The sequence below is a fragment of the Heterodontus francisci genome, chromosome 4, assembly GCF_036365525.1.
Source record: "Heterodontus francisci isolate sHetFra1 chromosome 4, sHetFra1.hap1, whole genome shotgun sequence".
Lineage (NCBI taxonomy): Eukaryota > Metazoa > Chordata > Chondrichthyes > Heterodontiformes > Heterodontidae > Heterodontus > Heterodontus francisci.
Window position 1 is genome coordinate 16775174 of NC_090374.1, and position 13744 is coordinate 16788917.

The following is a 13744-nucleotide window of genomic DNA, read 5'->3' on the forward strand; positions in this document are numbered from 1 at the left end:
GAGGGTGGTGGGAGTCCAGAACTCACTGCCTGAAATGGTAGTTGAGGCAGAAACGCTCAACTCATTCAAAAAGGGTCTGGATATGCATCTCAAGTGACACAGGGCTACGGACCAAATGCTGGAAAGTGGGATTAGAATAGGTGGATCGTTTTTCGGCCTGCACAGACACGATGGGCCCGACAATTTCTATGATTCTATTCTAAAGACTGCAGCAGGTCAAGGTGAAGAACAAAAAGTTATTAGGTCTTCTGTGACTACTTAAATTTTACTGATGATCAGAGGCCAGAGATCACATGGAGCTGTTTCCTCCAGTGCTCTGCCCCCCTGAGCAACACCAGCAGGTTGGCAAACCTTCGGAATGCTCTTGGAAATATTTCCAAAATTTTACGTACACTGCAAAAGAGGCATCTAAGCAATCAAAACCATCTTCCAAGCATGGCTGTGGGCCGCTGTACTTGGTTTCTACCCACTGGGGCTAAAAATAAATCGGAGTCAAACAGTTGAAGACACTTGCAACGAATAAAACAAGCATGTGTTATTTCTTCGCACAAATCTATACATGGCAAACAAAATGACGGCACTAACAGTAAACTTAGGTTTGCATTCTGTGTTTTCCTTCTGCTTCCTGTGCAAAATCAATATGAAAACTCTGTTCAGTTCAATATAGTCTACACATTTACTTCTAGATGTTGCACTAGCACTTTGATATGAAAGAAACTATATAAATACAAGATTTATAAGAAGAAAATATTTAAATAGCTTAGTTAAAGTAAATATCAAGAACAACTCTCAGCTGTTAGCTGTACTTCAGTGGAAAAAGTTGACAACACATAACAGGTCAACGTCTGCAGAGAACAGAGAGATGTCAACATTTCAGGTTGAGTCCTTCTTCCAAAGCTTCAAGAATCAAGACCAGATAGCTGTGCGTTACCCAATTTTTATTTTCGTTTCAGATTTTCTTAGTTGAAGTATTGTGTTTATTCTCCTCAGTTCAAGATTGCAACGGGACCACTGCTCCTTCACTGCAATAGTGACACTTCAAAAGTACCTCTCTTGCACTGCAGGTAGATAAAGGATTTCAAAGCAGCGATGCTGAAATACTTTATTGCCTCAACATAATGCACCATAAAGCAGTGGGATGCAATGCGACATCATCAATTTTGTAATAAATCCTTCTAATAAATATAGTATGCAAAATTTCAAGAGGCAGAAAATATATTGACCAAAACCGTTAAAACAATGTTTTGTCAATCTAAAGCACATTTATTGCCCATTCCAGAGTAGTCTAATAGGTTACCTCAGAAGCTAATATAGGTTAGTCTGGATAAACTGATTGCCTTCCCCGAAGGCAATAATTGAAGCAGTTGGGATATGATAATTGAGCAAATTTCACGGTCATTTTTCTTCCAGCACCGTTCAATTTCACAACTTGCCATGATGGCTTTCAGACCTCACATTGCTCGTCCAGTACCCTAACTGCTAGAATATGACTCCTACAGATACTGCTTCCACTGAACACATCCTTCAATCATGCAGATTTGAAATTCATTAACACATATATGTGAACTACTTACTGACTCATAAATTCCTCTCTGATATCAGTTATTGAATTTTCTTTGATTTTCAAAGGCATACTCTGCCAAAATCAGCCACTTACCCAGATAAAAGGAAATTCTTGCAATCTCAACACAACTCAAATATTGTAATACCACCGATGAAAACCAAAATTTTGACAATGCACATTAGCCTGCAAGTTTTAAATACACTCCAGCTACACAAGTGATGCAACAAGAATAAAACATTTGTTCCATTCTCAACAAGTGATAACTGGTTGTGAAGAAAACTGGAGCACAGTGGTAAACCCAGTGTTCAACTCGTGTTCAGTGGATGTTTGACAATGTGCAGACACCAATCACATGTTCAAGATTCTCCAAATCAAGCAACTTAAAATTACACTCATCCTCAGAATTTGTTTACCCAACATGGTGCACCCTCTCTCCCGGCAAGATGTCAAAGTCATTGGAGCACAGAAGGCGGTCACTTGACCAATCAATTCCATGCCAGCTCTCTGTAGAGCCATCCACACAGTCCCCTGCACTATCCCCGTAGCCCGACAAGTTCCTTTCCTTCAAATACCCATCCAATTTCCTTGTGAACTCATACATAGTCTCTGCTTCTACTACCCACCGAGGCAGTGAGTACACAGTCATTACCACTCGCAGCGTAAAAAAGTACCACCTCGCATCCCGCATCACCTCACACTTCTCTAAATGAAATTCCACCTGCCACTTGTCTGCCCATTCTGCTAGCCTATCTAGGTCCCTGTTGGTCGATTGGCTTCATCCTCACTGTTTGACACTCTTCCAAGTTTTGTATCATCGGCAAATTTTGAAATTTTACTTTGTATTTCAATATACAAATCATTTTACAGCTACAAGTGACCCTAACACGGAAAGAACAAAGAACAGTACAGCACAGGAACAGGCCATTCGGCCCTCCAAGCCTGCGCCGATCTTGATGCCTGCCGAAACTAAAACCTTCTGCACTTCCGGGGACCGTATCCCTCTATTCCCTTCCTATTCATGTATTTCTCAAGATGCCTCTCAAACGTCGCGAATGTACCTGCTTCCACCACCTCCCCCAGCAGCAAGTTCCAGGCACTCACCACCCTCTGTGTAAAGAACTTGCCTCGCACATCCCCTCTAAATTTTGCCCCTCGCACCTTAAACCTATGTCCCCTAGTAACTGACTCTTCCACCCTGGGAAAAAGCTTCTGACTATCCACTCTGTCCATGCCGCTCATAACTTTGTAAACCTCTATCATGTCGCCCCTCCACCTCCGTTGTTCCAGTGTAAACAATCCGAGTTTATCCAACTTCTCCTCATAGCTAATGCCCTCCAGACCAAGCAACATCCGAGTAAACCTCTTCTGTACCCTCTCCAAAGCCTCCACGTCCTTCTGGTAGTGTGGCGGCACAGTGGCGCAGTGGTTAGCACTGCAGCCTCACAGCTCCAGGGACCCGGGTTCGATTCTGGGTACTGGCTGTGCGGAGTTTGCAAGTTCTCCCTGTGTCTGCATGGGTTTCCTCCGGGTGCTCCGGTTTCCTCCCACATGCCAAAGACTTGCAGGTTGATAGGTTAATTGGCCATTATAAATTGCCCCTAGTATAGGTAGGTGGTAGGGAAATATATAGGGACAGGTGGGGATGTGGTAGGAATATGGGATTAGTGTAGGATTAGTATAAGTGGGTGGTTGATGGTCGGCACAGACTCGGTGGGCCGAAGGGCCTGTTTCAGTGCTGTATCTCTAAACTAAATTGCATGCAATATTCTAAGTGTGGCCTAACTAAAGTTCTGTACAGCTGCAGCATGACTTGCCAATTTTTATACTCTATGCCCCGACCGATGAAGGCAAGCATGCCGTATGCCTTCTTGACTACCTTATCCACCTGCGTTGCCACTTTCTGACCTGTGGACCTGTATGCCCAGATCTCTCTGCCTGTCAATACTCCTAAGGGTTCTGCCATTTACTGTATACTTCCCACCTGCATTAGATCTTCCAAAATGCATTACCGCACATTTGTCCGTATTAAACTCCATCTGCCATTTCTCTGCCCAAGTCTCCAACCAACCTATATCCTGCTGTATCCTCTGACAATCCTCATCACTATCCGCAACTCCACCAACTTTTGTGTCGTCCGCAAACTTACTAATCAGACCAGCTACATTTTCCTCCAAATCATTTATATATACTACAAACAGCAAAGGACCCAGCACTGATCCCTGCAGAACACCACTAGTCACAGCCCTCCATTCAGAAAAGCACCCTTCCACTGCTACCCTCTGTCTATGACCGAGTCAGTTCTGTATCCATCTTGCCAGCTCACCTCTGATCCCGCGCGACTTCACCTTTTGTACCAGTCTGCCATGAGGGACCTTGTCAAAGGCTTTACTGAAGTCCATATAGACAACATCCACTGCCCTTCCTTCATCAATCATCTTCGTCACTTCCTCAAAAAACTCAATCAAGCTAGTGAGACACGACCTCCCCTTCACAAAACCCTGCTGCCTCTCGCTAATAAGTTCGTTTGTTTCCAAATGGGAGTAAATCCTGTCCCGAAGAGTCCTCTCTAATAATTTCCCTACCACTGACGTAAGGCTCACCGGCCTATAATTTCCTGGATTATCCTTGCTACCCTTCTTAAACAAAGGAACAACATTGGCTATTCTCCAGTCCTCTGGGACCTCACCTGTAGCCAATCTGGATGCAAAGATTTCTGTCAAGGCCCCAGCAATTTCTTCCCTTGCCTCCCCCAGTATTCTGGGGTAGATCCCATCAGGCCCTGGGGACTTATCTACCTTAATGCTTTGCAAGACACACAACACCTCCTCCTTTTTGCTAACGACATGACTGAGACTATCTACACTCCCTTCCCTAGGCTCATCATCCACCAAGTCCTTCTCTTTGGTGAATACTGATGCAAAGTACTCATTTAGCACCTCGCCCATTTCCTCTGGCTCCACACATGGATTCCCTCCTCTGTCCTTGAGTGGGCCAACCCTTTCCCTGGTTACCCTCTTGCTCTTTATATATGTATAAAAAGCCTTGGAATTTTCGTTAATCCTGTTTGCCAATGACTTTTCATGATCCCTTTTAGCCCTCGTGGCTCCTTGCTTAAGTTCCTTCCTACTGTCTTTATATTCCTCAAGGGATTCGTCTGTTCCCAACCTTCCAGCCCTTACAAATGCTTCCTTTTTCTTTTTGACTAGGCTCACAACATCCCACATTATCCAAGGTTCCCGAAACTTGCCAAACTTATCCTTCTTCCTCACAGGAACATGCTGGTCCTGGATTCTAATCAACTGACGTTTGAAGGACTCCCACATGTCAGACGTTGATTTACCCACAGTCGCCCCCAATCTAAATTCTTCAGTTCCTGCCTAACATTGTTATAATTAGCCTTCCCCCAATTTAGCACTTTCACCCAAGGACTACTCTTATCCTTATCCACAAGTACCTTAAAACATATGGAATTATGGTCACTGTTCCCGAAATGCTACCCAACTGAAACTTCGACCACCTGGCCGGGCTCATTCCCCAATACCAGGTCCAGTACGGCCCATCCCTAGTTGGGCTATCTACATATTGTTTCAAGAAGCCCTCCTGGATGCTCCTCACAAATTCTGCCCCATCCAAGCCCCTAGCACTAAGTGAGTCCCAGTCAATATAGGGGAAGTTAAAATCACCCACCACTACAACTCTGTTACCTTTACATCTTTCCAAAATCTGTCTACATATCTGCTCCTCTACCTCCCGCTGGCTGTTGGGAGGCCTGTAGTAAAACCCCAACATCGTGATTGCACCCTTCCTATTCCTGAGCTCCACCCATATTGCCTCGCTGCAGGACCCCACGAGGTGTCCTCCCGCAGTACAGCTATGATATTCTCCTTAACCAGTAATGCAACTCCCCCACCCCTTTCACATCCCCCTCTATCCCGCCTGAAGCTTCCAAATCCTGGAACATTTAGCTGCCAATCCTGTCCTTCCCTCAACCAAGTCTCTGTAATCACAACAACATCATAGTTCCAAGTACTAATCCAAGCTCTAAGTTCATCTGCCTTACCTGTTATACTTCTCGCATTGAAACAAAAGCACTTCAGACCACCAGTCCCGCTGTGCTCCGCAACATCTCTCAGCCTGCTCTTCCTCTTGGTCTTACTGGCCTTATTTACTAGTTCCCTCTCATTTATTTCACCTGCTGACCTACTGCTCTGGTTCCCACCCCCCTGCCACACTAGTTTAAACCCTCCTGAGTGACGCTAGCAAACCTTGCAGCCAGGATATTTGTGCCCCTCCAGTTTAGATGCAACCCGTCCTTCTTGTACAGGTCCCACCTGTCCCGGAAGAGATCCCAATGGTCCAGATATCTGAAACCCTCCCTCCTACACCAGCTGTTCAGCCATGTGTTCAGCTGCACTATCTTCCTATTTCTAGCCTCACTGGCACGTGGCACAGAGAGTAATCCCGAGATTACAACCCTAGAGGTCCTGTCTTTTAAACTGCTACCTAACTCCCTAAACTCCCGCTGCAGGACCACGTCACTCTTCCTGCCTATGTCGTTGGTACCGATGTGTACCACAACATCTGGCTGTTCATCCTCCCCCTTCAGAATGCCCCCTGTCCGTTCAGAGACGTCCTTGACCCTGGCACCAGGGAGGCAACATACCATCCTGGAGCCTCTTTCACGTCCACAGAAGCGCCTATCTGTGCCCCTGACTTTACAGTCCCCTATAACTATTGCTCTTCTGCACTTTGTCCCTCCCTGCTGAACAACAGTGCCAGCCGTGCTGCCACTGCTCTGGCTGCTGCTGTTGTTTTCCCCTGACAGGCCATCCCCCCCCCAACAGTATCCAAAACAGTATACTTGTTAGAGAGGGGGATAGCCACAGGGGATTCCTGCACTGACTGCCTGCTCCTTCTCGCGGTCACCCATCTATCTGCCTGCACCTTGGGTGTAACCACTTCTCTAAAACTCCTGTCTATGACGCTTTCTGCCACCTGTATGCTCCTAAGTGCATCCAGTTGCCACCCCAACCGATCCATGCGGTCTGTGAGGAGCTGCAACTGGGTACACTTCCTGCAGATGTAGTCGTCCGGAACGCTGGAAATGTCATGGACCTCCCACATCTCATAGGTGAAGCACTTTACCCCTCTAACTGACATTTCTGGCACTAATAAATAAATTGATTTAAAATAAATAAATACTTATTAAATCCTTACTAAATTATGTGACAATTAACTATATGGTCCCTAGTGCCAGATTTCTACTATAAATATTAAATGCTAACTAAATACAGTAATCTCCTCCCTCTGGTTTAGTTACTCTACTTATTAATTAGTTAATTAGGGTTTCAATCAATTTTTATCAATGTATTATTTTCAAATTCTTGGGGAACACTACTGTCTACCATCCTCCAGGCTGAAAAACAACCACTTACGACTCATTGTTTTGTCCTTACTGTTCCATGAGCCTCAATTTTGCTAAAATAACACATAAAAGGTTAGATGTCAAACACTTCAAAATCCATATAGACAATATCCATTGCTTACCATTCATCAAACAATTCAATTAGATTAGTCAAGCACGATCTGCCTTTTTCAAATCTGTGCGGGCTACCCTTAATTAACTCAAGCCTCTCCGAGTGTCTGTTGATTTTTTTCCCTGATTGTTTCTAAGACATTACCCACCACAAATGTTTAGCTGACTGGCTAAGTCCTTACACCCTTTCATAGAAACATAGAAAATAGGAGCAGGAGTAGGCCATTCGGCCCTTCGAGCCTGCTCCGCCATTCATTATGATCATGGCTGATCATCCAACTCAGTGACCTGTTCCCGCTTTCGCCCCAAACCCTTTGATCCCTTTAGACCCAAGAGCTATATCTAACTCCTTCTTGAAAACATACAATGTTTTGGCCTCAAATGCTATCTGTGGTCGTGAATTCCACGGGCTCGCCACTCTCTGGGTGAAGAAATTTCTCCTCATCTCAGTCCTGAAAGGTTTACCCCGTATCCTTAGACTATGACACCTGGTTCTGGACTCCCCCACCATCGGGAACATCCTTCCTGCATCTACCCTGTCAAGTCCTGCTGGAATTTTATAGGTTTCTATGAGATCCCCCCCTCACTCTTCTGAACTCCAGCAAATATAATCCTAACCGATCAATCTCTCCTCATACATCAGTCCCGCCATCCCAGGAATCAATCTGGTAAACCTTCGCTGCACTCCCTCTACAGCAGGAACATCCTTCCTCAGATAAGGAGACCAGATAAGGAGACCGAAACTGCACACAATATTCCAGGTGTGGTCTCACCAAGGCCCTGTATAATTGCAGCAAGACAACCCTGCTCCCGTACTCGAATCCTCTCGCTATGAAGGCCAACATGCCATTCGCTTTTTTTACCGCCTGTTGTACCTGCATGATTACCTTCAGCGACTGGTGTGCAAGAACACCCAGGTCTCTGCATATGCCCCTCTCTCAGTTTATAGCCTTTCAGATAATAATTGGCCTTCCTATTTTTGCTACCAAAGTGGATAACCTCACATTTATCCACATTATACTGCATCTGCCATGCATTTGCCCACTCACTCAACTTGTCCAAATCACCCTAAAGCCTCTCTGCATCCTCCTCACAACTCATCCTCCCACCTAGTTCTGGGTCATCTGCAAATTTGGAGATATTACATTTAGTTCCCTCATCTAAATCATTAATCTTTATTGTGAACAGCTGGGGTCCTAGCACCGATCCCTGCGGTACCCCACTAGTCACTGCCTGCCATTTGGAAAAAGACCCATTTATCCCTACTCTTTGTTTCCTGTCTGCCAACCAATTTTCTAACCATCGCAATACACTACCCCCAATCCCATGCGCTTTAATTTTACACGTTAATCTCTTATGTGGTACTTTGTCGAAAGCCTTCTGAAAGTCCTTTCTTGAATAAGGGTGTGTCACATTTGCCACTTTCCAGTCCTCTGCCACCTTCCCTGTATCTCAGGAAGATTGGGAGATTATGGCAAGCCCTTCCACTGTCTCCACTCCCACTTCCTTTAGCAACTTGGGATGCAAGCCATCTGGAACAGTGACTTGGATCTTGATAAGATTACTGCACAAGATAACAGCTCGTGGTGTTGGGGCAATATATTAGCATGGATAGAGGATTGACTAACAGGAAACAGACAGTCGGGATAAATGGGGCATTTTCAGGTTGGCAAACAATAACTAGTGGCTTCAACTATTTAAAATCTATGTCAATGACTTGGATGAAGGGAAAGCATGTACTGTAGCCAAATTTGTTGATTATACAAAGATAGGCAGGAAAGCAAGTTGTGAGGACACAGAGTCTGCAAAGGGATCATAGTTAGGTTAAGTGCGAGGGCAAAATTTTGACAAGTACAGCAAGTAATTTGGAAGGCAAATGGAATTTTGGCCTTTAATGCAAGGGGGATGGAGTATAAAAGTATGGAAGACTTACTACAACTGTACAGGGCATTGGTGAGACCACATCAAGAGTACCGCGTACAGTTTTGGTCTCCTTATTTAAGGAGGATATACTTGCACTGGAAGCAGTTTGGGTAAGGGTCACTGGGCTGATTACTGGGATGAAGGGGTTGTCTTATGAGGGAAGGTTGAGGAGGTTGGGCATATACTCATTGGAATTCAGAAGAATGAGAAAATATAAAATTTTGAGGGGGCTTGACAAGGTAGATGCTGAGAGGATGTTCCTTCTCATGGGAGATATCTCGAACTAAGGGGGCACAGTTTCAGAATAAAGCATCTCCCATTTATGGACTATGACAGCAATGAGGAGGAATTTCTTCTGAGAGTAATGAATCTTTGGAACTCTCTTCCCGGAGAGCAGTGAAGCTGGTTCATTGAATGGTCAAGGTCAAGTTGGACAGATTTATGATCCACAAGGGAGTCAAGGGCTATGAGCGGCGAGCGGGCAGGGAGGAAGGTGCAGGCAGTAAAGTGGAGTTGAGGGCACAATAAGATCAGACATGATCTTATTGAAGGCTTGAGGTTACCACAGAAATAAAAATTATGCCAGTATGCTCTAAGTTTCCAGAAAAATAAAGTTCAGTCAAATGACAGTTTAGATCCAATCAAATTACTGTGTAACTAGGAAAACGCAAGACATATTCAAAGAATTCAAAAAACAAAAATTATAAATAGTTTTTCCAGCTAGATCCTCGTTAGCATTCATACAGCACCAGAATCCACTGTACAACGTTCAAGTACCTGTATTCAACTCTGTGCACTGGCACTTAAAGAAAAAGAATAACTCACTTCAAAAACAAATTCACACATCAATTGGTTTAAAAAAAAACTGGTGATTATACCTCTCAATGCAATCATTTATTTTCTTGAGTTGCAGAAGCTTGACAGAAATCCAAACCATGACCTCATTAACCACATAGCTATGATGGATGCTGGGCCAGTGGAGTTTCAAACTTGGCTGCATTTAATTACTTCTTTGCTCACATTTCACAAATCCATTCAAGATTTTCACAGTAATTACTCAAAATAGCACAATATTCCTGTACCAATAGGCACACAACAGAAACTTTCATCCGTTTCAAAGGCCTTAGTTGAACGCACAGACTAACAGTTTGTTTAAATATATATTCACGGGATGTGGTGTCACTGGCAAGGCTGGCATTTATTGCCCATCCCTATACAACTAAGTGGCTTGATTGGCCATTTCAGAGGGGAGTTGAGAGTCATCCACATATCCGTGGGTCTGGAACCACATTAGGCCAGACTGGGCAGATTTTCTCCCAAAACTGAACCAGGTGGGCTTTCCCAACAATTACTCATGTTAGCTTATTATTCCAGATTTAGCTAATTGAATTTAAATTCCCCAGCTGCTGAGACGGGATCTGAACTCATGTCTCTGGACCATTAGTCTAGGCCTCTGAATTACTGGTCCAGTAACATAACCATTATGTTACTGTAGTCACAAGGCTTTAGGGATTTCAATCTCGTCAAATATAGAGACATGCATTTTTTTTTAAAAAACAGGCAGGGCTTGTGCAAAGTTAAGTATAACAAACTAAACAATTTTCAGACAATTATAATCATGCAACATTTCATCATTCAAATAATATTTGGGACGCTAACACCCAAGGAACAGGGAGTTGGTTTTCACAAACTTTCCCATTAATGGTTGTTACCTAAATTACTTAGCTTGTACAATTTCAAGTCACTTCAGGTTTTTTATTTTATTCGTTTTGTGGGATATGGGCGTCGCTGGCAAGGCCAGCATTTATTGCCCATCTCTAATTGCCCTTGAACTGAGTGGCTTGCTAGGGTATTTCAGAGGGCAGTTAAGAGTCAACCTCATTTCTGTGGGTCTGGAGTCACATGTAGGCCAGGCCAGGTGAGGATGGCAGATTTCCTTCCCTAAAAAGACATTTCCTTCCCTAAAGATGGGTTTTTACGACACTCGACAATCGTCACCATTAGACTAGCTTTTAATTCCAGATTTATTCATTGAATTTAAGTTTCACCATCTGCCGTGGTGGAATTCGAACCCATGCCCCCAGAGCACTAGCCTGGGCTCTGGATTACTAGTCTGTCATTACCACTACACTGCCTGCCCATTACTCCACAGCCTCCCCATTGTGTTCCAACAGCCCAGTTAAAAGACTCCATTTTTAAAAAAATTCTTTGAGTTGTGGGCATTGCTGATAAGGCTGGCATTTAGTGCCCAACCATACTTGCCTTGAGAAGGTAATGGTAAGTCTGCTGCCCATGTGGTGAAGTAACTGCAGGGAGTTCCAGGATTTTGATCCAATGTCAAAGTAATGGCGATATAGGTCCAAGTCATGATGGTGTGCAACTTGGAAGTGATGGTGTCTAAAGTCATAAGATGACTATATACGAATAATCCCAACAGCAATATACTTAAATATAAGTGATGGTGCAATTGTCATAATTACCTGGCAGGAACGGAACTGGTTGACCAGCAGCGTACATCTCTGTGGGTCTTTCCGTCCATCTAAGCTATCCAGTTCAGCTGCAACCTGATTTAGCTCTTCATCTGCATAGTAGAACTGGGCAAGCAGCTGTGGGTCTGACCTCTAAGATTTCAAAGAAAATCCACAATTAACTCATTTACAAGTAAATGGAGTTGCGAATCACCCAAGAACTCAGCTTCAACAAAGACCACCACCGAATTTGTTGAACAACTTTAAATTAAAAGAATTTTTAATCTACACGAAGTAAATGAATAATCCAGCACAGGCATGATGGGCCATATGGCATCCTTCTGTGATGCAAGGTTCTATGATCACTTCATAAAAAGTCTTCCCTTTATATAGCATCTTTCACAATCTCAGGACATCTCAAAGTGCTTTATAGCCAATGAAGCACTTTTTGAAGTGTAGTCATTGTTATAATGTAGGAAATGCAGCAACCAATTTGTTTACAGTAATTTCCCACAAACAGCTATGTGATAATGACCAGATAATCTGTTTTTGAGATGTTGATTAAGGGATAAATATTGGCCAGGACACCAGTGATAACTCTAAAATAAAAGCAAAATACTGCGGATGCTGGAAATCTGAAATAAAAACAAGAAATGCTGGAACCACTCAGCAGGTCTGGCAGCACCTATGCAAAGAGAACCAGCGTTAACGTTTCGGGTCAGTGACCCTTCTTCGGTTCCAAAGATGCTGCCAGTCCTGCTGAGTGGTTTCAGCATTTCTTGATTTTATACCAGTGATAACTCTCCTGCTCTTTAAAATATCTGAAAGACCAGATTAGGCCTCTGTTTAAGATCTCACCCAAAAGAACAACTGGAATGTTAATTAATAAATAGTGCAACATGCTGCAATGCAATCATTCTCCTTATCATTCTATTTTGATGGTTAACAGAAATGCAACTGTAAAGCTTCATTTAAAATGCATATTGTTCATAAATAAAACTTCTTGCTGTATGTCAGTGCATATTTTCAGCGCTTCCGTGGTTATTCTTACCCTTTGTTTCCAATCCACAACAATTTTTAACTCAGTGAACAACCCTGAACATTGACATTTGAAACTGATCAAAGTGGCAAAAACAGCAGGACAACTGTTGATTTCAGGACCAGAATTGAAATCGCTCGAAGGTTGCCATCTTTCAAGAATTAGCTCAACATTCAGTGACCTGTACACATAATCATCTCAGAGCCATTAAAACCATCAAAAAAAGGTACGAACGCATTGAATTTGAAAATTATGTCTAATTCACTTCACAAAGGACTTGTTACGCCTTTGCTTGTTACATTAGTTATTTCCTTGGGTTTGACATAATTTTTGACTCACGCCAGTGGAAATAATTTCCTAACCTTCCATTTCTGATGCTCTCATGGCCATCTTTCCATCCTGTACCCTCAAACTCAGCTCATTCAAAGCTCTCCTGCCTGTATCCTAAGTTGCACCAAGTCCCATTCACCCATCACTCCTGCAGATCTAAATTGACCCCTGATCCAGCAATGCCTCAAATTTAAAATTCTTAAATATCTCCAAGGCCTTGCTCCTCCCTGTCTCAGTAACCATCTTCGAACATGCCCTTCATCCAATTCTAGCCTTTTAGCACCCCAATTTCCTTCTTCCTTCCATTGGTAGCCATGCTTTCAGCTGTCCAGGACCCAAGCTCTGAAATTCCCTCCCCAAACCTCTCTTGCTCTTTCTCTTCCTTAGACACCCGCATTGACCAAGTTTGCAGTCTAATATTGTGATGGAGTTCTCAGGTGTGGACTGCGTTCTGTGCAGCTGACCTGTTGAGTGCTGTGACTTTGGATTCAAAGGGCGTTTTTTGAGAAAGACTCTGATTTGAGAATTAAACTAAAAGCTTCTCGGAGGTCAGAAACATGTTAACAAAAGCACCAGTTTTTTTTAAAACCAGAGACATGATTAGAGCTTAGAAGTCCGTTTTCACAAGATGACTCTGGAGGCTGGAAGTCAGCTGAAAAGCTGGGTGTTGTTTTTAAACGTTTCCCTGAGCTCCTGAACTGAAACTGCTGACAGCTGTTGGTTTTAAAACAAACGACAAGCTCCTTGAATTGGAACTGGTTTTCTGGGAGCTGACCCTTGGAAAATCCTAGTTGCTACCATTGTTTCTGGTGCCTTAAAGAGTTACTTAAGGAGAGACCAGTGAAGCTACACCACCAGAAATGTTGTGAACAAAACCACAGAAG

The 13744-nt window shown here is 43.5% G+C and overlaps 1 protein-coding gene across 1 annotated transcript in view; it reads right to left on the bottom strand.

Annotated features, from left to right (window-relative positions):
• zfyve28 (zinc finger, FYVE domain containing 28) overlaps positions 1-13744 on the bottom strand; it is a 294791-nt gene that overhangs the window by 136432 nt on the left and 144615 nt on the right. The window contains exon 2 of the mRNA XM_068029222.1: positions 11504-11644. Coding sequence (XP_067885323.1) covers positions 11504-11644 — 141 coding nt within the window. The remainder of the gene's footprint in view (positions 1-11503; positions 11645-13744) is intronic.